The 23,503-nt window shown below is 53.2% G+C and overlaps 1 protein-coding gene across 1 annotated transcript in view; it reads left to right on the top strand.

The window, feature by feature from the left end:
* Positions 1–21,234, top strand: part of NES (nestin) — a 22,352-nt gene extending 1,118 nt beyond the window's left edge. The window contains exons 2-4 of the mRNA XM_026656258.2: positions 7,208–7,332; positions 12,707–12,780; positions 14,921–21,234. Of these exons, the coding sequence (XP_026512043.1) occupies positions 7,208–7,332; positions 12,707–12,780; positions 14,921–19,212 (4,491 nt within the window). The 3' untranslated portion in view covers positions 19,213–21,234. The remainder of the gene's footprint in view (positions 1–7,207; positions 7,333–12,706; positions 12,781–14,920) is intronic.
* The last annotated feature ends 2,269 nt before the right edge of the window (positions 21,235–23,503 follow it).

The raw sequence follows: 23,503 nt of genomic DNA, 5'->3' as shown, positions 1-23,503 counted from the left end.
TGGGAGCCAGGACTCCTGGGTTCTATGCCAGGGAGTGTGATTTAATGGTTACATCCAGGAGGAAGCGGGAGGCAGGACTCCTGGGTTCTATCCCCACCTCTGTGTGCCTCAGCAGTAAAACCGGCCCCTGTGGATTAGAGCCTTGCACCAACCTGTGGGTGGGTCAGTGGCTAAGGTACAGGCCTGGAGGCCCAGACCGCTGGGTCCTGCACCTGGCTCTACCTCTGGGTCACTCCCTCTCTGTGCTTCCGCTTCTCCCTCCCTAACAGTGGGACAACGATACTTACCTCCCTCAGTCCATGAGAGTCCAATTAACATTCACAGGGCAGCACTGATGGGGCTGGGAATGGGACGCAGTCCGTGAACCGGACGTCGGTCGAGCTCTGCAAACAACAACAAGCGACTAATGCGGCCTGGAATTGGGGCTTTCTTAGCGTGTGAACGTGGGACTGTCCGATGTGGGGGTGAGGGGAAACTCCCAGCAACTCCTGGAATCAGAAACAAAAGCGTGTGGCAAGCCCCCGGCCTAGCCCTGGTTTTGCCAATCTCCGGGTATGGAGCATATGTGGATGTTTACCTTAACTACTAAACTGACAGGTGCATCCTGCCTTAAAATCTTGGATCACCTGCGTTCACAGGGAGTTGGGCCATAAATGAGTCCCTTCGAACTCCTGTACCAATCAGCGTCACTGATGAGTTTATGGACACAGCTTCTGCTTTGTTCACGGTCGTAGATGATCAGTTCACCCATCCGTCTATCCCTCGTCACCACAGTATGCAAGTTAGGTTCTCACACTCTGGATCCCACATTGCCCCAGTTATTGGGTTCATCCCTTTCAGAACGAGAGAGAAGATACAAACGGCAGGGACCGGGCATGCCAGCACTCTCCCCTCCCCAAGCTTTCTGAAATGAGAGATGCTTCGATGGCTTGGTGTTGCTGTCTAGAAAAAAAATTTCCTCCCACCGCAAAATCTCGGTGGAACAAAGGCGGCTGCAGTGAGCATCTTAGGTTTCTGGGATATTTTGAGCAGGAGCCAGGAGTAACGCCATTGCGTTTATACCAGTGTAACTAGGATCAGAACCGGGCCCAGCACATCAGGTTTGGGATCCAGGAGGTTGGCTGAGCTCCTAGGGCTGTTTCCAAAATTCAGATCTTGGGGCCGATTTCAAACACCCTCAGTGTTCAGAGGTGTGATTGGTCCACGAGGATTTCGTGTGGATTCATTTCTGGTTTGGAAATCCAAGGGCCAAATTCTGATCTCAAATACACTTGTCTAAATCTGCAGGAATTCTACCAACTTTGATGGCGTTAGGGCCAGATTCTGATCTTGGTCACATCCGAGTAAATCTGGAGTAACTATTAGCTAACGGGACTAGGGCCAGATTTTCATCTCAAATACACTGGTGTAAATCCAGAGCAACCCTATTGACTGTAATGGAGTTTCTCCAGATTCACGCGATCGGAATCTGGCTCACAAATTGCTGACTGGGCCAGTTTCACAGACTCAGCTCTTTGATTCTCTGATCTCTCCTGCACCCCCATGGAGAATGCTGCAAAATGAACCCCCAGTCGAAAGAGACCAGACCTCATTTGGAAAAGAGATCGAGTTGCCCGTGGCCTCCATATGCCCCCGTCATCTTCTAGTCCCAGTTGTCCTAGCAGCTGTTTGGTTCAGGTAACTGTGGTCAGAAAATGGGACGAAGGAGGGGAAGAAATCTCGCCTGGCTTTGTACAGCGGAACAGCTGCAAAAATAATTCAGTGGAGAAGGGATGTCGCTGGGTTTTTATCAGCATGGAAAAGGGTCAAGGAATGCTGTGAAAGTTCAGGGCTAAATTTTACTAGGGGCCGCTGATCTGAACAGCCAGGAATTCCCCCCCACCCCGCAGCCCTCAGCCTGGTGTGTTAGAGGAATGAAAAAGGCTCTGGGGTGGGAGGCTGTTTCATGACTGAGGAATGGGGTTAGAACAGTGCAGGGTTTTTTGTTTTTTTTATAGCCTTCCTCCTGCTGGGTTTGTAGTAGCAGATTTCTACCCTACTCACTCTCCCCTCCCCTCTGGGATCGCTGGCTCCCCAAAAACATGCCTGAACCCCCACAGCCTGGCTTCATCAGCAACCTAGCACTCCAATCCAGTTCTTTCTCTTCTCTTTCTTTTCTCACTCTTCTCTTCCTTGTTTTTCACTCTCACTCATCTTCCTCTATCTTCTTCCTTTTTCTTTTTTAGGATCTTTCTTTTCTTTCTCCTTCCTCCCTCTCTTCTTTTTTTTTCTTTCTCATTCTTCTCTTCTGCTTTTTTCTCATTCATCCTTCTCTTCCTTCTGTCCCTAATCCATGCATGGAAGAATTGATTTTAGGTGCTTTTAAACCTACTGTGTTTTGCCCTGTGCCCATGGGGGAAGCTGTCACTCTCGGCAAGATGTTGGTGTCACTGGATCAGGGGTTCCGGCAGCCTTGTCGGTTTCACATTTTGGGCAGAAGGTGATTAGGCCAGGCAGCATGTCTCTTCCCCTCCCTCCCTCACCCCATTGGATTGGGGAGGAAGAGATCATTAGTGATGACTTATGATCCCCTCATTCCTATCCCTCGTGAAGGAAGGGTGAGTGATTATTTCCTGTATGGGGAAAGGGCGGTGAGAAATCTGATAGGAGAACTTGGCTTGGGACCAGTGGCTTGCATGCAAACCACAAGCAAAGAGGCACATGGGGAAGAGCCATTCGAGACAGAGGAGCTGTGATCTGAGCTGGGGAGAGGGCTCGCTGGAGGTGTTTCCGGGCGTGGGACTCCAGACAGCAAGTGTGAAAAATCGGGGCGGGTAATAGGCACCCATGTAAAAGAGAGCCCCAAATATTGGGCCTGTCCCTATAAAATCGGGACATCTGGTCACTCTATGCAGCAGCTGGCTCTGGTAGCTACGGTCCCTGGGGCCTAGAGGGCCAGCTACAATTGGCACCGAGACACCTGGATTCTACACCCAGCTCTGTCACTGGCCTGCTACATCATTGCACCGCTCCGTGCCTCAGTTTCCCCACCCCTTGTCTATGACCACTGAGCGCTCTTTGGGGCAGGGACTGTTTCTCACACTGTGTGTATAACCCAGAGCTGGTCCAAACTTTGAAGTTGTTTCCATTTTGCAGGGTTCAAAATGGAAAAAAATTTATTCCCTCTCCCAACAAATTTTTCCAGTGAGATCCTGTGACTTGTCAGTGGAACAGGGGGAGGGGAGTGGCAGGATCATGTACTCCAAAGGACCCATCCCACTAGAGGACTGGGTGCCAGGACTCCTGGGTTGTATTCCCAGATCTGCCACTAACCAACCTGACCTCAGGCAAGTCACTCCCTCCTTCTGTGCCTCAGTTTCCCCATCTGACAAATGGGGATAATGACACCAGCCTCCTTTGAGATCTGCCGGCGCAGCCTCCCCCGTGCTTGATACCAGCATATACTGCACTGCTGCAAACTCTGGCTTGGCAGCAGCTCCGCCTTCCTACGGTACGGCCTTGCTTTATAAGGACAGCTGCCTCAATGGTCCCGACTGGGGGTCGGGCCTCGGGATAGCAGGGAAAGTGTGAAAACCTCCAGAGAGAAGGAAGAGAGCCCAGCACAGGGTGAAAGGATGGTGCAGTAGCTGGTGTCCTAACCTGCCATTGGGGAATGCTGGTTTCAGCTCCGTGCTCTGCTACAGTTTTCCAGTGTGACCTGGGGTAAGTCACTTAGTCTCGGTGGGTTGGGTGTTCTAAGGTATTTAGGTGCCTTGTGGGATTTGCAGATGTGTCTAAGCAGATAAGGTCCCACTGAAATGCGGGGCCTGGGGGATGGTGCGTTGGACTGGAACCCAGGAGATCTGGTGGGACACAGAGGCCCAGTATATTGCTGTCACAGCGTTTATCCAGAGAGTGTCTCGTAAGGTATCCAGTGAAAGCCGCTGACACACTGGTCATGAATATCATTGTGAAATGTATGTATGAATGCTGTATGAGGAATTATGGATACTCACTGATATTATGCTTTGAAGTCTGTTGCCAAACACAGAGAAAAAGAGGGGTTTTTTTCCAGACAAGAGGGAAGATAGTTCTCTCATAAGAACGACCATGCTGTATCAGACCAATGGTCCATCCAGACCAGCATCCTGTCTTCTGACAGTAGCCAATGCCAGGTGCTTCAGAGGGAGTGAACAGAACAGGGTAATTTTGAGTGATCCATCCCCTGTCATCCAGACCCAGCGTCTGCTAGTGAGAGGTGTAGCGACACCTGGAGCATGGGGTTGACTCTACTCTAAGTTAAGCATTGGGAAACCAACACAAAGCAAACGCCATTTGCATGTAAGTCAACCGAAAAAGCCAGGCTCGCCGGGGGAAGGGATGTGAAATTAGCATGGGAAGACATTGGAGACTAAACCCACATTGGGGTTGTCTCGTCTCTGGGTCAAAACGGTGAGTTTGGGGGAAAGAGAAGGAGAAGCAAAAAGGCATTTGGTTATCCATTTCCCGGAGGAACACTCCAGGCGGAGGGGAGTGATTCATGAAAAATCTGCTGATTTTCTGTCAAATCAAGATCCAAACTCTGGCTAGAGCAGTTTTCTCGCCCTCAAAGTCCTTTTGTAGCTTCCTAATGTTATGTTTATCCTCTTAGAAGCTTGTTTTACTTTTGTTTTATTGTCACCAGTTCTGTTTCCACTGGCCTTTCTCAGTATCCCTTAAAACTCTTTGTTAATAGGCTTCTTTGTTTGATCATAAGTAGATCTCAGTGTCATAATACGAAGCCTCGTGTGAATTCTTAGTTGAACAGAACAAGCCAGTGTGGGCGCTGTGTCTTTGAAAACAGCGAGGTTGGTAATTGCTGTGAGCGTCCAGTGACGGGGGCTGGATGCTCCGGGGGAATGCTCTTTTGTGGGGTTCAGGAATTGGGGTGCACTGAATGTTACCTGCAAGGCAAAGTAAGGGCTGGCACAGGGCTGAGAAGCACTCCCGGGGTGGCCGGGAGTGGTCACCCAATTGAGCATCAGCAAATCTCTCTCCCGCTGAGGCGGGGGGCTTACGTGGTGCCCTGTGGTTTGGGGCACTTCGAGAAAGCGTCACGCCTGGGTCCGATTCCTGTCATTGCTGGGGCAAGTCATGTCCCTGCTCCATGCCTCAGTTTCCCCATCCGTGAAACGGGGATTGTGACACTGACCTGCTTTGTAAAGTGCTTTGAGATCTAGGGATGGAGACGCTCTAATTAGGAGCCAGGGCTTATTGTTATCTTCCCGCACCGAAGTCACTTTGGAAATCTGGCTCTCTGCACTTCAGCTTCCCATCTATGAAATGAGAGAAAAGCACTTTCCCGCTGCAGAGGGATGAATTCACTCATGATCGTAGACGGAGACTGGGTAAATTACCTGAGAGGGGGATGACACCCCCCCCCACAACGGAGATCGGAACTGAAAAAACCCCACCCTGGGATGGGGGCGCCTGGGACGCAGGCCTTTGTGTTTCTCCGTACTCCTCCCTCCTGTTCCGCTGCGGTCTCCCATCAGCATCGCCGGGCGGCCCACTGAGGCATGCGAGGAGCCGAAGTGACCTTTTGATCCTTTCACTCTCCGGCTTCTGATTTAGATGCTAATCAACACTTGGTGGCTACAAAAGACGGTGCCAGCCCTGCCCGCCCACCCCCCAGACATTGTTCTCCGACGCTCGGCCGGCGCCCCAAGACTGGGAGAATAGACCCAGCCTTAACCCCTCATCCGCCACGGCCCGTGGCTTTTGAGCTAGGCACTCCCTGTGTAATAATAAACCCGAGCTCCTTGTGTCTGTAGATCTCCAAGCTCTTTACACAATGGGTGGGGGGTGTAGTATTCGCCTCCCCCATTGTACAGCTGGGGAAACTGAGGCACGCAGGGGTGGAGGGGCTTAGATGGGGTCCCACTGCAAAGCCGCAGCGGAGCAATGGCTAGATCCCAGTTCTTTGACATCCCAGGCAGATGCCTTCTTTACTGGAGGACACTGTTTCCTTGGTAGGGTTGGAGGTGGGGGTGAGGAGATCCCCATGTCTGCCTGCCCTTCTCTGGCTTGGGGATGACGGGGCGTCTACGGCCCGATTCTGGGTGGTGCTAAGAGCTCTCCTGTCCGAGTGACGGGAGCAGGCCCCGAATGGTCTAGCCTGTCCTTTAATGTTCCTGGTCACGGTCAGGGGTGGAACCCTCGATATCTGGAATGGGATGGGCTTGACGCAAGACGTCAGTCTCTTTAGGTAACAAAGAGAAGGGGGAGTGGTAACTTGATTACGGTCTGTAGGTACCTACACAGGGAATTAACGGGCTCTTCAATCTAGCAGAGGAAGGTCTGACACGAGCCAATGGCTGGAAGTTGGAGCCAGACAAATTCAGACTGGAAATAAGGCGTCAGTTTCTACTCATGACAGTAATTAACCACGGGAACCGTTTATCCAGGGGTGGGGTGGGTTCTCCATCACTGGTGATGTTTAGCTGAAGATGGGACGTTTTTCTCAAAGACCCGCACTAGGGAATACTTTGGGGCAGGTCTCTGGCCCGAGCTATCCAGGGGGTCAGACGAAGGTCCCTTCTGGCCTGGGACTCTAGGACTGGGGGGTGGGACCGGACAGGATCCCTGCAGTGGGGAGGAAGGTGCCCATGGTTCAGCGCTGAAGAGGGCCGCCTGAAATGGGAGAGACGAAGTGACAGCACCTAACCCCCAAGGAGCTGCCGTCTGATAGAGCAGCCGTGCCCGTCGTGTTTCACCACAGCTCCCCCTCCCAGTGCCGGGGGGCCCAGCGCTGAAGCCTGAGGGTGCTCAGAGCTGAGCCCCAATGCTGATGCTAAGTGTTTCCTCAGAGCACCGCAAGGAGGATGGGGCAGCGGGTGGGGTGTTAGCCTAGCACCCGGGAGAGCTGGGTGGAAGTCCCTGCTTTGCCACAGACTCCCGGCGTGACCTTGGGATTGTCCCTTCGCCTCTGTGCACCTCCGTTCCCGTCGGCCCAATGACGATAGGAGCACGGCCCTGCCTCGCAGAAAGGCGGATGTACTTTGCAGACTGGGAGGTGCTCGGGTACTGGCGGAAGGGGAGCTGGGTTTGTTTCTTTTAGATTCCAATCGAGCAGATCTTCATTCGTGGGAGGCTTTGGTCTTGGGAGCTAGTGGGCGCGGTCCCAGAGCGCTGCTGGGGTCACCCGCCAGCGCCCTGACCGTCGCTCCCTCCTGCTTGTCGTTTCTAGCTGGCCCTCGAGTCTCTGGAGCAGGAGAAAGAGGCCCTGGGAGTCCAGATTGCTCACGTCCTGGAGGAGAGACAGCAGCTCATGCACCTGAAGATGTCCCTCGGTCTGGAGGTGGCAACCTACAGGTGAGTTGTTCCCCCTTCGGCCACCGGCAGCACTCTCCCCTCTGAGTCATGGCTGTCCGCAGTGCCTCAGCATGGCGCTAGGGGGCGCTGTGCTGCAGGGAGCGGGGTGGGTGGGTCAGTAGGGGGCGCTCTCCCCTCTGAGTCAGTGCTGACCGCAGTGCCCAGCATGGCACTAGGGGGCGCTGTGCTGCAGGGAGCGGGGTGGGTGGGTCAGTAGGGGGCGCTCTCCCCTCTGAGTCATGGCGCTGGGGGGGCGCTGTGCTGCAGGGAGCGGGGTGGGTGGTCAGTAGGAGGCGCTCTCCCCTCTGAATCTCTACTGACCCCAGTGCCCCAGCACGGGAGGTCATTTTGCTTCTGAAGGCTCCGGGTCTGATCCTCGTCACCGGCCCCCAATGTCTCCCCCACACACACTTTGCGCGTCAGAGACTAACTCGAGGGGTTGGAGGAGCATTTTTCCCCCCAGCGGCCACTCAGTCCGTGGTGAGGCTGCCAATCTGGTGGCTGTAGGGACCCCCCCTGGAAATGGAGCGATGCCAGCTCCTTTCACCCAGGTGACAGCTACCCCTGGCATGTCAGTCATCCGCACAGTCTCCCAGCCAGTGCCGGGCAACCAGGGCAGAGAGGGTCTTCAGAATACCCAGCTTCTAGGGAAGTGGAAGCTTCTCCACCTCTTGAAATCTTCACATCTCTGGAAGATGCTTTAGCCAAACACAAGGTTTTGGGCTCAGGTTGGGGGTAGCTGGGTGAGAGTCTCTGGGGCAGGCCAACGCCGGTTTGCTTCACGCCTGCTTCCCTCTTGTTTGTGTGTGGCCGAAAGGCAGATGATGGGCTGTGCCACTTGCTAATGAGGACACGGCTCGTTAACCGGGCCAGCGAGCTCACGTGGCCAAGGCGGCTCAGCGAGGATGCAGGTGGAGCAGCGAGTGTTTTCAACTGCTCTCCACCCCTTCCTGCAGTGGGCCAGGCCAGTCAGCTGGTACCAAGCAGGTCAGGTGGCTTCGGGACTCAGTTGGGTGAGGAAGGAGAGGATGGTGGAGCAGAGTATCACAGGCTCTGGTGTGCTGATGGTAGGACATGTCTAGGCTGGATATTAGGAAACACTATTTCACTAGGAGGGTGGTGAAGCACTGGACTGGGTTCCCTAGGGAGGTGGTGGAATCTCCATCCTTCGAGGTTTTTAAGGCCTGGCTTGACAAAGCCCTGGCTGGGATGATTTCGTTGGGGATTGGTCCTGCTTTGAGCAGGGGGTTGGCCTAGATGACCTCCTGAGGTCTCTTCCAACCCTAATATTGTATGATTCTATGACAGCCACTGCTCTGCTCCTTCCACCCAACCCTTGTGTGTCCCGTGGTCATGGTCTAGAGCGGTGGTTCTCAACCAGGGGTCTGGGGCCCCCTGGAGGGCCGTGAGCTGGTTTCAGGGGGTCCACCAAGCAGAAGTCCCACCGCATGGGGCTGAAGCCCGGGGCCCTGAGCCCCGCCACCTGGGGCTGAAGCAGAAGCCTGAGCAACGTAGCTTCGTGGTGCTCCTTGGGTCATGGGGCACTGCTTGCTCCCCCCCCCCCCAACGCCGGCCCTGGCTTTTATATACCGAAAACCAGTTATTGTAGCACGGGAGTTTTTATAGCATGTTGTGGGGGCCTCAGAAAGAAAAAGGTTGAGACCCCTGGTCTAGCAAGCCCTGGGAGGCACTGCCAGCTGTTTATCCACAGGAGGAATGAGGAGGGAGTTAAGTCTCCGGGGCCCGTTCCGCCCTTGATCCCTCTGCTAAGACGAGGCAACTGGTTAGTGCCAATTGTGTTAGCCGCCTGGACTACCGGCAAAACGAAATGGCGTATGTAGGCCACCAAACCGGAGCAAGTTTCAACACTGACCAGAGGCTAAACCCGAATATCAATTCCTAGCCCCTTTCACCTGTAGAAAAGCAGCATTAGTCCCCTTTTACAGATGGGGAAGTTAAGGCACAGGGAGAGAAAGTGACTTGCCCATGGTCACCTCGCAGAACAGGGACTAGAATCTGCATCCCCTGAGACCCAATCCAGTGCTCTATCCCATAGGCCGCATTGCCGCCGTCTGCCGCATCTCCTGAGACTGGACTAAGAGTGTTCACACGGGCTGGGGGTGTATGGAACAACCCTAACCCTATGCCAGTGTAACCATGTCAGCTAATTTCATGGTGTATGTTATACCAAAAAAATGCTCCCAGGTAGCAAACGGGTAAAATTTTCAAAAGCCTAAGTGATTTAGGAACCTCCATCCCATTGATTTTTTTTTTTCGGGCTCCCAAGTGCCTAAGGGCTTGTCAACACATGGGGGGGCTTAGACCACACGGACTTAAGTGTGCGCCCACTGAAATGACCCTGAAAGCGCTGTAACTGGGCCGTCCGTGCTACGCAGTCAAAGTGTGGTGTTGAGGCCACGTCTACATTACGGGTGCTCCAGTGGCCGGGGCTGATGAGGCGGGGGGAGGAACAATTGTATTAGGGCCCTGAGCTCAGGTGAGTGGGCCCCCAAAGATTCTGGAGCTGGGGTGCAATGGGAGGGGGCGGGGCTCTAGCCAACATGATGTACCAAGGCCCCAAATTTCTCTTGACGGGCCACAGCTGTGGCATAGACGCTTCCTACATCAACGGAAACCCCCTTCTGTCCACGTAGGTGATCCACGCCCCCGAGCGGCGGTAACCAGAATCCTATCAACATAGCTGCGTCCACACTGGGGACTAGGTCGGCATAACTATGGTGCTCAGGGGGATGAATTGATCACACCCCTGAAGATCTACATTTTAAGTGTAGGCCAGGACTGAGTTAGCGCAGATTTAGGCTCCTAAATCTCATAGGCCAGGCCTACGCTACAAATATTTGCCGGCATAGCTCTGTCGGCCGGGCGGGGGGTGTGGGGAGGGTGAAGAAGTCTGATCCCGCCTAGCACAGACACGGCTCTACTGGCAACGCTGTTCTTTTCCCAGCACGGCTTATTTCACTTCAGCTCTCCCAGCGCAACGCAGCTGTGCCGGTCAAGCTGCGTCCACATTGGAGCACTTTGCCCGTACAGGGTAGCAATACAACTACGCTGGCAAAGCATAAGAACATAAGAACAGCCCTACTGGGTCAGACCAAAGGTCCATCTAGCTCAATATCCTGTCTACCGACAGTGGCCAGTGCCAGGTGCCCCAGAGGGAATGAACAGAACAAGGAATCATCAAGTGATCCATCCCCTGTCACCCATTCCCAGCTTCTGGCAAACAGAGGCTAGGGACACCATCCCTGCCCATCCTGGCTAATAGCCATTGATGGACCTATCCGCCATGAATGTATCTAGTTCTTTTTTTAACCCTGTTATAGGCTTGGCCTTCACAGCATCCTCTGGCAAGGAGTTCCACAGGTTGACTGTGCGCTGGGTGAAAAAGTACGTCCTTTTGTTCGTTTTAAACCTGCTGCCTAGTAAGCCTTCCAAGGCTTGGCCGACACAGAAAAGTTAGGTCGGTATGGCTCCATCGGTGTGAAAAAAACCACACTCCCGTCGGTGTTCCTGTCCCCACAGAAAAACCCCTTATGTCGGCAGAGGCTGCATCTACACTACGGGGCTCTGCCAGGCCTTCTCTGTACCTAAAAGTCAACATTGCAATGACGCTCAGGGAGGTGAAAAATTCACCCCCCTGGGGGCCGTAGTTAAGCCGACCTGCTTCCCACTGTAGACAGGGCTAGATCGACGGAAGAATCTTCTGTTGCCCTAACCACTGCCTCTCGGAGGGCCAGATTAACTGCATTGATGGAAAAACCCCTTCCGTCGCTGTAGCAAGCATCTGACCCACTGTTGCACCCACAGTGGAGACGTGAAAAAAGCCAGGAGCGGCAGCTCCCTGTGGGTGAGAATGAAGCGTGCGCAGCTACGGAGCCTCCGGACCTCACAAGAGTTTGGGTGGTTTGGTTTGGTTTGGTTTTTTTTTTTTTTTAAAAGCCCCTTTTGCAAAGGGATTAAGAAATAAATAAATACATGAAACGTGGCATTTATTGGCCGGGTGCAAAAGGCGCCTTTGGCTTTATTGTCCGTTTCTCTGCTCCCTTCCTCCGCAAAGGACATTCCCTGGGAACCTGCTGGCTAGCTGCATTCCTACCCCCACCTTCCCCATCCAGATGGCTCCCAGACAAATGTATAGTTGGGAGGGGAGGATTAGCATGAGAATAGTGTCTTCCGTGGAGAGGGGGGAGCCCCTTCAGGACTAGTCATTATGTCATCGAGGGCCTGGGTCTCAAGAATAGGTGGCTCTCCTCTAGCGCTGCAGAGCGGGGTAGTGTTGTGTGCACGGGTGGTATTGTGAGGGGATGAAAGGGGGTGGGTGAGCGGGTGGGCGGTTGGAGGGGAGGGTTCTATTTTGCAAAGGAGAAAGGGAGCGACGGAGCGCACATAGCATTGCAAAGCGCGTCCCACGGGCAAAGCTGCCGGGTTGAGGGTCCCGTGATGACCCACGTCCCAGCACGTAAGGGCCCCCAGGGTTACGCTGAATGTGGGGGTGGTGATGGTGCGATAGCGGTCACAGTGCATCCGTCAGCGCTCAGCCTCTGGCTGGGATTGAAGATCTTGGGGGGAGGGGGCGCAGCAAGAGACCCCCCCCTCCTGGCACGTTCCAGCTAGCAGACAGCGTGAGAGGCAGGATGGTCTAGTGGTGAGAACTCTCGCTGGGTTCTATGTCTGGCTTTGCCACAAACTCCCCGTGTGAGCTTGGGCGAGTCGTGTAGCTGCTGTGTGCCTCAGTTTCCCCGTGTGTCGCACTGCCCTGCCTCGCTATGGGGCGGGAGGGGGGATGTGAGACTTCGAGTTGCTCTGAGTTTCCAGACGTGTCTAAGGCCAGGTCCACGCTGGGAGGCTGTGTTCGTGCAGTCAATACGACAAGACAGAAGCGAGTTTACTCTGTTCTTTTTACAACCTCTCTGCGGGGAAGGGGGGTGACCGTCCCCCAGTTACTTTCCCTCTCCGGGCTTCAGTTTCCTCCCTGATGAAATGGAGCAAAACTGGATCCTTTCACCCCGCGTCCCTTTGAATTTCAGTAGCAGCTCTTTGTGTTTGATTCGCTCCTCCCCCCCCCCCCCGAGGATTCTCCCGCCTTAGGACGGGCCCCGTATTTATTTAGCTGGGGGGGGGGGTTACGGCTATTGATCGCTTCAGCCCATCGCTGGGTCCTGTGGCAGCCCCACAGCCCTGCGATGGCTGGAGAGGTGACAGCACCCGCCCCACTGGAGCGTGTCAGGGCACCACTTATACAGGCCTCTTATGGTGTCTACGTACAGCACCTTGCACAGCAGGGCCTGGTCTCGGGTGGGGCTTCAGGGAGCTGCCGTACTCCATGAATAATACGGCGTCTGATTGTTCCTTTCAGGACGCTCCTGGAAGCTGAGAGCAGCAGGCTGCAGATGCCTTCAGCAGAGTACAAACTGGTCAATGGGTTCAGAGGTAAGACGGTTTCCTCCCTCCCCTCCAGCTCCCGTACGCCGTCTGGGCCGTGCCTGTTACGTAGGCCAGCCCTGCCGCACCAGGCCGTGAACCGGAGGCCTCCAGGGCTAGCCGCATGAGCTGCTGCGGCTTGATCTCGCCCGCCAAGGCTCTGTGGCTACCTCCACGCTGCAATCGAAAATCCCGCAGCGCCGAATCTCGGAGCCCGGGTCGATCGACTCAGGTTCGCGGGGCTCGGGCTAAAACTTGCATTGTCGACGTTCGGGCCTGGGCTCTGAGCCCCACCCCCCTCGCGGGGTCCCCAGAGCCTAGGCTCTTGATGTCTCCACTGCAGTTTTATAGCCCTTGTAACGTCCCCCACAGTGGAGGATGGGGGCACAGGGAGTAGAAAGGGGGTCTTTAGTTATTTCAGCTAATCGTGTCCCCCCCCCCCATTTATAACATTGCCAGCCCCAAGCCTTCAAAAACCAGGAGTCAGCCCTCTCCAAAAAAAACCCAAAATCATGAGATTGGCTTAAAAATCATGATTATTTTTTGTAAATACTATTTTTGAGGTTCTCTGTATTCTCCTTCTGGTTTTTGAGTGTTTAGGGCTCATGTTTCCAAGGTTTTCTCTGCAAGTACGGAGGTTAGAAACTTTTTTTTCCCAAATGAAAGCTGCGATAATCACAAGACTCCTGGAGCTGGGGCTTTAAGAAAAACACCAAGTATCACAAGATTTGCCAGAACAGCGCAGGAGTTGGCATCAACCACACCTAGGGTGTTGGGAGGTGTAATAGGTGTCAGTTGAATGCTGACATGCATCGGGTGGAGGATACTAGACAAGGTATTATTATTGTTTGGATTCCTCTGGAGCCCGGTAATCAGCCCCGTGTTTCTAATTCATTCATCTAACAATCTGCATGAAAAGGTTATTAAGTCTTTGAAGCTAGCGTCTAGGGGAGATACCGCAATGTAATTCTAAGCACTCAGAGTAGGCCTCATTCACATTTTTAAAAGATCTTATGCATTTTTGTTTTCAGTTACTGTTAAGTAACAAGCTGCCACTATGCCCATCTGAGGTGGAGTAGGACAGAGTCATCTTCCTTGTGTATTAAAAAAAATGTGATTTTTAAGTTTTATCCATATATTCTGCTTTAGTTACAGCTGTACCACCTTGTTAAATGTCAATAGGCTTGCAAGGGAGGGTAGAGTTTGGCTCTTAATCCTCCCATCCCACACCTAATTGCTTGAGTAGCGTTCTTGTGCGCTGTCACGTTCCACCCCAGAGGTGGCTGCATTCCAAAGATGGGTGATTCTTCGATGCCTACGGGGTGAAACTCATCCCCCTGCCCAGCATCCAGAACAAGTACTTTGCACCACTTAAGTCCCACTTAAGGCTTCAAAATAGTTGAGACTCGGGTGGTGCTGGCCCACTGCTGTGGGGTGAATTTTACCCACTGGTTGGAGGAAAGACGCCAGAGGTGCCAACTCTGTGGGTGCTCCGGGATTGGAGCACCCATGGGAAAAAATAGTGGGTGCTTAGCTCCCACCAGCAGGCCCCGCTAATCAGCTCCTCCCCCCTCCCTCCCAGCGCCTCCTGTCCGCTGCAGATCAGCTGTTCAGGAGAGGAGGGGGACAGGAAGAGGTGGAGAAAGGGCGGGGCATGCTCAGGGGAGGGGGTGGAACGGGGCAGCAGAGTGGGGGTGGGAAGAGGGGGGGTGGGGGTGGAGCCTTGGGGGAAGGGGTGGAATGGGAGACGGGGTCTGGGGCAGAGCGGGGTTCGAGCACCCCTGGGGAAATCAGAAAGTCGGCGCTTCTGAAAGACGCTAAATAAAAATTATCCCTGTGGTGTAAGCAGCTGCATCTCTATTGGAGTCATGCATTTGACTGAAGCATCTTTCCAAAAAGCTAGCCAGTCTTCACCTGAAGCCATTCAGAGATGGAGGATACACCACTTCCTTTGGTAGTTTGTTCCAAGAGGTAATCACCCTCGCTTTCGTGCCTTCTAACTGGAATTTGTCTGGTTTCAGCCTCCAGCCTTCAGTTCCCGGTCTGCCTCTCTTGGCTAACTCTTTACCCATTGAGTAGCTGGTGTTTTCTCCCTGGGGATCCACTTCTGGATATTGATTCTGCTTGTTTTCCTCTGTGCTCTTTGCAGATGCCAAGCTGGAAGTGAGTAACAGCAAACTCCAAGCTGTGACGCCCGAGAGCAGGAGACTGGTTTCCTGGGACCACCGACTGAGCCCCACCACCTTCCAGAAGGGAGAGAGCAAGACACAGCTACTGAGAAACCAAATCGATTCCCCCAAGCTGCAAGCTGCCGCCGTGCTCCCCAAGAGCGACGGCCCCGTTGCTAGAGAGTTCCAGAAAATCAACTCAGTCCTTCAGTCCCCACTCCTGAAAAGTGCCCAGGCGGTGAGGGATACCGCCGCTCCGGGCCATTCAATCCCCGTCACGCTGGGCTCGTCCCACGCCGGGGAGATGATCAAAGCCGCCGAAGCAGAGATGGTGGCCCACTCTTTCTCCCGGGAGCCGTTCGAGCAGCTTGACTCCATGCGCTCCGCAGTGCCGGAGCCACGGCCGTTGGGACGGTCCGATCCAGACACAGAACGCAGGAGCCCGGCAGCAGAAGGTGGAGATCCACCTGCAAGCCAGGTGGAAGCAGGTGACTTTGGCCAGGAGGAAGAATGTCACGAGGAAGCCAGGAAAGAGGTCGAGAAAGATCCCAGTGAAGAACCACCTGGGAAGCTGGCTCCCAAGGATTCGCTCTGTCCCAGGCAGCTAGTCAACGAAGCATTGGAAGATGCCCTGAAGGAAGTAATAGATCGCTCCGAACCAGCTGTGGACTCCGGCCCTCTGCAAGCAGATAAGGCCCCAAATTACGTGCATTCTTATGTCTCTGCTCCCCTGGAAGAGGCTTACGGGCTAGCTGCTTCTCCCAGCGCAGAGGTATTGGAAGAAGGAAAGGAGACTGAGTATGAAGGCCAGATGGAAGCCAGTCATCCAGCAGAGCAGCTCAAGGCAGTCAAAGGCATCGAAGCCACAGATGAAATGGACAGTGGCCTAGAGCCCCGTTTTGAAGAGGAGACCAGGGAAGCCGCCATCCAGGAGCTCCCGGATGTGAAACGTTCTGCTCAGCAGGGCGGAGAGGAGTCACAGTCAGGGCTGGGTCCTTCCACCAAGCGGAATGAAGAAAGCATCCCTGATATTCTAGCCACCGAGGGAAGGCCTGAAATAGAGACCCGGGAGGAAGTGAGATCTTGGAAGCAGAATGAGAGTCAAGAAGAAGAGACACCAAGGTCACAGAGCGCAGACATGTGCGGGGAGACGGATGCAGTTTGCAAGAGCACAGAGCGGGGAAGTCCATTAGATGAAGGTGGGCTGGTTTTAACAGGAGCAGAGGGAAAGAGTTGGGAGGCTGGAATAAGTGGCCACAGTCACCTACCTGCCACTGAAGGGAATGTGGAAGAGTTTGACCGCGGAGAAGAAGACCTTGAGGTGGTGAGCACAGAAGCGTTGAATCTGTCAGAAGACGAGGAAAGGCAAGAGCTCTGGAGCCCTTCCAGGGAGAATGAAGAAGACAACTTCCAAGCAGAGATGCTGGAAAGTGAATTTCTGCAGGCGGAAATACAAGCAACTCAAGCTTTTCCCATGGAAAGTCACCCAGCTTTGGTTGTGGAAAGCCCACAAGAAGAGCATCTTAGTGGCGCTGAGCAGGAAAAGTTTGAGCAGCAGGAAATGTCACTTCATGAGACTGATGCCGCAGTAGGAGAGGACGGGAGGAAAGAGATGTTCTCCGACCGTGAGCTCTTGAGCATCAAACAGGCCATCTTTGGGGATGAGACTGTGTCAAAGGCTGAAGAAAACATCCTGGGGGATGAGACCCTGGACAGAACCAGAGGGGACAGTGAAGAACACAAGGCAAAGCTGGAAGAGGAAACTTTGGGACGCGAGGATCTCAGCGCAGATGAGAATGGCTTGAGACATGAAAACTTAAAGCAGGAGAAAGATACCTTAGAGGAGGAGGTTGGGGATCTGCAAGAGAACGGCTTTGAACAAGACATTATGCTGGCCAACGAAGGTCTGGAGAATGTTCAGAAACTGGAGTCCTTGGGCAGAGAGGAAGAAGTGGAAGAAGACCATCAAAGGCACCTGCCAAAGGAGAAGGAAGGGGAGGGTAAGGAAGATGCAGAGGGCTATTCGGAGATAGGGGAAGCTGCTGACATTGCTTTGCAAGAACCAGCCTGGGCGGACACTATGACCAGCACAGGAGTAACAGAAAATGAACGTGAGCAGATAAAGGGCAGTTGGGGTGCAGAGATGGAAGAAATAATGGGAGATGATGATGAAGATGATGATGCAGGTCACTTTATAGGCAGTGAGCATCCAATGTCACACAACGAAGCGGAGCAGGAGGCCAGCCCCGGCACGGAGCTGATGGAAGAAGACCATTACAGCAGCGAAAGAGAGCATGAGGCCATCCAGAGCCAACCTGCCCCGCAGCTTGGAGACTCCCCAAGCCATGAAATCAGCGATGAACAGACCGAGGTGCTGGAGGAGCCTTGGGAGAAGGTAGACGTTGCGGGTGAAGCTGAGGGAGAACTCTGCGAAGAGCCTAAGAGGCTGGAGAACATAGACATGGCCTCCCAGGCACCAGGTGACTTTTCAGAATCTGAGGACTCCCTGGGATCCCTGGAGGATGTCTCCCCCAATGCCTCCCAGAAAATGGAAGGGATGGAGGAGGAGGAATTGGAAAGCGGCAAGAGGATTATGTTGGAGGAAACGCTGCCAGATAGCACACCCCTGCGCTTCTATGAAAAGGAGGTGCTGGCTGAGGCCATGTCCAACCAACCACCTCCAGTAAGTGATGACGGTGGAGATTCACCACCAGCCCCCGAAAGCACTGCAGTTTCCCCAGATGACGTAGGACAGCTAGAAAGCAGGGTCGCACCATCAAGCTCCCAAGAGAAGGAAAGCAATGAGGAGGATGAATCTGGCCCGGTGTTGGCAAGAACATCAGAGCGCGCAGAGGAAGAAGGAGGTTATTTCATGGTTTCGGCACCCAGCCAAGAGACACCCTGTCTGGAGGAAGCTGAGGTTTTGGAGGACTTTGAAGAAATCAAGGTCGAAACATCAAATCTCACCGGAGAAGATCCAGAAATGCTCCTGGCGCTGTCTGAAGTGCCAAGGGATGAGAGCCTCTTTGAGGCTGAATCGGAGGAGGAGGTGGAACAGGAGAGCAACGCGGGCAAAGAAAGCGAGGGTAGAGAGTTTCCTCCAGAGGAGAGCAAGCCTCACTGCTCGGATTTCACCTGGGAGCCAGAAAAGGAGGATGGTTTCCCAAGCAAAGCAAGCGACTGTGGCAGCATTGCAGGTGGTGCTCAAACAGAGAGCGACGGAACGTTGGATGCTCCCGAGCCTGGTGACGTACACCCTGAAGATGCTCGGAAGGTTTCTCCGTTGACCAGCACGGCTGAGCTAGGAGAGATTCTGTTGGAAGGGCAACTGCCTCTTAGCCAGAAAGGAAGCCCAGATTCTAGCAGCCCTCTCTCCTCGGAGGATGAGTCACCCAATGTCACCCAATCCCATCCGGGTTCTGATCCAGAGGTCAGCGGAGGACTTCACCCCGGGCAGCCAAAGGATGCTACAGAGATGAATCAAAGTGGCATGGACCACTCCATGGAGACGGTAGCAAAGATTCCGGCAGATGTCATGAAAGACTCGGACATCCTGGAGATTGTAGAGCAAGCTCTGGAGTTTAACCAAGAGCTGATGCTGGGCGCGAGGCTTTCGGAGCTGCACGCTGGAGATGAACAGCAGGCTCAAGGCAGGATTGATGTGTCAGACCAGACCCAGGAGGTTGGGAGAGACGGCGGCATGAGTGAGACAGGGGCTCTGCAGGAGACTGTCCTGGACTCCTCACCGCAATCCAAGGAACTGACGACGTCCAGCCACGTGTGGACGGAGAGCAATGCCAACGGAGAAATGAACGGGCTGCATGGAGAGCAGATATTGAATGGGATCTCAGACCTGCAGCCACTCACCGATCAGAATGACTGTGCAAAATCCAGAGGGCACGAGGTGAGCTCTTCTGGGGATGAATTCTTTGGGAAGGTCACCATCACCCAGGAATTACACGGAGAGGAACCAGAGGCCTTCCCCATCTTGGAAACGATGCTAAGTCAGAGCCCATTGCAAACGCCAGACTACGAAGAAGGCCACGGAGCTGGAGAAGAACACTCCAAGAAAGGCCAGGTCTCCGATGAAACCGACAAGAGCAAATTCGCTGACATAATGCAGAGTGCTCACATGCAAAGACAGGACCTTGAGGCTCAGACCATCTCTGTCCCATCCCCTTTCGGAGACGATGTCTTTCACCTGGGACCCAGCCAGCATCTGAAATTCCAGCTCAAAGATGACCAGGAATCGTGGTCTTCAGAAGATGACTGAAGGGGTCCAGGGACACACTGACCATAGACACATCACAGCTGTTACTTCTGCTCAAGTGAAACCATGTAATTGTAGGGCAGATGTGGTATCTTCACCCGTCTCCTCTAATAGCTGGCCCCCTTCTAAACTTAAAATAGGCCATTTTCTATTGACAATCGGAAGCAACATTTAGGAAATTTACCCTTGTAACACTTACCAATTTTTTAATGATTTTTTTTTAACACACTTGTTTGGATTTTCTTTTTAAACACTTGAGGATTAAATTCCAGTGTTCTGTAGAATGTAGCAAAGTAGAATCAGGGGCTTGGGGTTCAGTCCTGTCTCCGTGGGGTACACAGTTCACGGAGAGTAACACACAAGCGCTACATTGCTGTATGCATTGGCTACATCCCTTCCCAGACCTGGGGAAATTCACCCTTTTAGGTGCAACATGGAGGCTTTTAGGATTGGGAGGGATTTTTTAATTACTTTTTTCATACGACAAATTACGCATTGGACCTGACTCTCAATTATACTACGGCCACTCGACACCACTCTGGCAGTGCATAACCATAATTCACATCCCTAGTAAGGCCCCATTACATGAGCAGGCCTTAGAGGCAATAAGAATCGGGCTCATTTTCCCTCCTCCATGGCGGCTCTAGAATTGTTTAATTTCCGTCTTCTGGTTTCTCTGTTTGCTTTGTTTACAAAGGTATTTAATTGACATGCTATGTCTTTACAAGACCTTCACGGCCTTTTTTTTTTAATCTAAATGACTACAGTCCATTGGCTTGTGAATGGGGAAAATGACCTCGATCCACCGCGAAATACATTCTGACAGCACTTGCAAAGGTTACTGAGTTGCAAAGGCTGCGGTTGCTTTGACACGCCAGGTCTAGAGAACCACCCGACGTCCTTTTAGGACAGTGCTCCTCTTAGAGCAATGAAGGTCTCCTCTGAGCTGGGGTTGTCTTGTCCATTTCCAGCATCAGATGTGAATTATACCAGCCAAGAGAGAAATCATCACCCAGAGTAAACTAGGGCTCTATTCTACATGGTCCTTTTTGCCCCTTGAAACGTACTACGTCTGAAAGAGTGTTTCCGGGAATCGTGGTTGGGTATTGGCCAAGATAACAATACAGGATACAGCTGAGACAACCACCTGTATCTTTGCCTCTAGTTTTAATGAGGAGGATGTCAGGAACTCAGCTGCACTTGAAGGCAAAATTTTTTCCAGGGCATCTTCCTCCCTTGTTGTGAACACCTTGCTAGATCTGTCCTGTGTACCTGCACCCCCTACCTGCAGTGATCAGACAGTTATGCCTTGGGGGATGAGAGACACACTGCACGCTGGTTAGAGTCACACATTGACCTGCATATACACAGGGTTAGATCCTCAGCTGGTGTATATCCTATCTCCTTTGAAGTCAATGGGCCAGATCCCCAGTGGGTGTATATCAGCATTGCTCCCTCAGAGCCTGTGGAGAAACAGCCATTGACACCAGCTGAAGATATGGCCCAACGCATCCAGACTGGCTCGTTACCTCCCCTCCTGTTGATCTAACAAAGATCCTGGACGAAACAACCTAATCACATTGATTTAGGCCTAGCCCTCTTCCTCACCGATCATGAATGGGTGATAGTCACTCAAATTCTTCACCCAGGGAGGAAAGGACCGTTATGGAGTTTGTCCAGTCATTCATGGCTAGTCCTGATCTGAGAAAGAATGAGACCTTTTTTTCTTTTCTTCCCTGTGCTGAGCTATCACTGAGCACGCAGGGCTCTCGTCGGTTCCGGGAAGTATATGAAGATGATACAGTGTAACCCAAAGACGAGTGGACTCCTCGGCTGGCTGGCTGCTTTGGATCCTCACCAACGGCTTTGAAGCGGACGGCGCAGATCGGCCGCTCCCACCGAGCTTTCTGCTCTGCTGCCGTGTCCTCCACGCTCGTAAAACCAGCTGAGGCGTGCCCGATGAGCCGCGCAATGTATTCTGTGCCTCGTCTATCATTTAATAAAGCAACCGGCTTCCCACCTCAATGGTTCAGTGTCTTGCCCTTTAATTGTCCCATCACATTTCAAAGCAATATACCAACCTGCTTAGCTTGTCTGGACACTCCACAGACATTTGTTGCAGGTCACAGAGGCTGAGCCCTAATTGCAAACATTTGTGGTGTGTCTAGCTTAGTGATCTCTCTGGGGCAGAGCCTGGCTTTTTGGTTCTGTGTTTGTGCAGCACCTTGCACCATGACCGGGGCTCCCAGGGTACTGGCGCAATACAAGTCATAAATCCCAATTACTAAAGTTGAGTTACTTGGCAATCAATTAGTTGAGTTAAAACACCAGCAAAAACTCTAGCCTAGACAACCCCTCGGTAAAACTGCTGCCAGCAAAGTGGAATGAAAGTCACCTATGATTCCGCAGCATCTTCCCCCACCCAGCAAGACTTTCGCTTGGAGCGACGCTATTCTGCGTGGGCCCGGGGGAGGATTCCACTCTAAGAGCCCTGGGAAAAGCTCCATGGAGTTTGAATGGAACGGGGCTAACATCTGAGGGTGAAGTCATCTCTCTCTCTTTTGATCTTCTGCAAGTGACTGCCTCCTTAAAGAGGCTTAGTAATCCTTCCCCCACGTCCCCTCTCACAGCAGCCACGGTTTAGCTGCCTCCACCAGCCCCGAGACATCTGCTGTGTGTTTAGGAAGCAGAGAGAAAGGGCTGGTTATTGACGTACCTAGACAATATTCCCACGCTCTCCCTTCAGGGTGCTACCTGTGGATAATTCCAGGACTCAGCTGAATTTCTCGGTGCCAGTGGGATTTGAAGGCAAGCCAAGAGCTGTTCTGGGCATGGGGAGGCTGGAGCAGTAGCAGGATCATAGAGGGTGCGGCCCAGGCTGCAGTGATCCAACATGATGCCACCTGGCACAATGCACCAGCATATGTTTTTATTGCAGTGGGCTAATGTCCGAGCAGATTCACGCAGGGGCTGGAGAGAGGAGGATTAGATGGATTTCAGAGCTGAGCTTATACCTGCTTCAGCTCATTGCATTGTCCCAAAAACATCCCTGGTACCCAGCCAAGAGGCCTTCTCTACCCCGATTCTGCCACCCGTGTAACTTCACCCAAAGCAGGGCAGGGCTGCTGGATTGTACGCTTCCATCCAGCTGACGCATGTTACCCCAGCCTCTCCTGGAGTGACTTCCTTATTTAGCTGCCCCCCATCCGCACAGGATCTGACACCTCACAATTTAAATGCATTCACGGGCATCGTCCCTGTTTTATAGAGGGAGAAATTAAGGCCTAGAGATCTTCACGTGTATTTAGGCCCCTGATTCCCATGGGTGCAGGTGACTTGTCCTAGATCACACAGGAAACGTTTGATAGAACAGGGACTGGTACCCAGGTCTCCCACCTCCTAGGCTGGGGCCCTAACCACTGGACCATCTTTCCTCCCACTGGCCTCACACCACATAGCGATGATGTTTAATTCCCAGTCGTCGCCCTGCTTCGGCGTCAATCCTCAGACCGGCCCATTGGGTCGCTCCAGGGGTCAGGAGAGAGAAGTGCTGCTAAAGCAGCGAACAGGGGGGTCATCATGGGGCAGGTCCTCAGATCCAGATCTGGCCCTGCCTGGCGTTAACTTCCCCCTCGCTTCCCAAGTGAATGGAGCTAATTTGGAACAAGCGCACCCACGCATGGAGTTAATCAGGAGGAGCTGCCCTTGTAGACAAGCCCATCGTGTAAAAGCCAGGCCTCAGTTTCCCGACTGTAGGATGGCAATGGTACCTCTCAGCGGTGTGGTCAGGGAATTCTTGGAGGAGGAGCTCAGCGACTCTATTGATTCCCTCTACATATAGAAACCGATTGAAGGAGAGCTGGGGCTTGCAGCTGCCTCACCGATCCCTGAGCCAAACTGATTCCTGCAGCATCACCCTCAGTGTAATCGAATGCCAAGCCTGCGGAGACGGGCGGGCGGGAGACTCCAAACCCAGCTATTTGCGAGCGCCGCTTGGAAGCGCCAGGACAGGGTGCGTTTGATTTAGCCATGAGACAGCAGAATGCAGCTGCTCTTTCTACGGAGCCCAGGAAAGGCTGCCTGGCCGGCTGCCTGCGAGATGTGTCATCTGGGATGGGCTGATGCAACTGCTCCAGGAGTGGGGATGTATTTTAAGAGGCAGGAAGCTCAGTGAGATGCCGCTTTTCCCCTCCCCTCGGCCATCCCCCTGGCAGGAGAGAAGATGATGCTGCAGGAGGGGAGCAACTAGGCGAGGGTCTCTGGCCTGTGATCTACAGGAGGACAGACTGGATGA

The sequence above is a fragment of the Terrapene carolina genome, unplaced genomic scaffold (genome assembly GCF_002925995.2).
Source record: "Terrapene carolina triunguis isolate 2854851 unplaced genomic scaffold, T_m_triunguis-2.0 Scaffold227, whole genome shotgun sequence".
Classification (NCBI taxonomy): Eukaryota; Metazoa; Chordata; order Testudines; family Emydidae; genus Terrapene; species Terrapene triunguis.
Note: the sequence above shows the minus strand (reverse complement) of the source record. Positions and strands in the feature narration are given on the sequence as shown.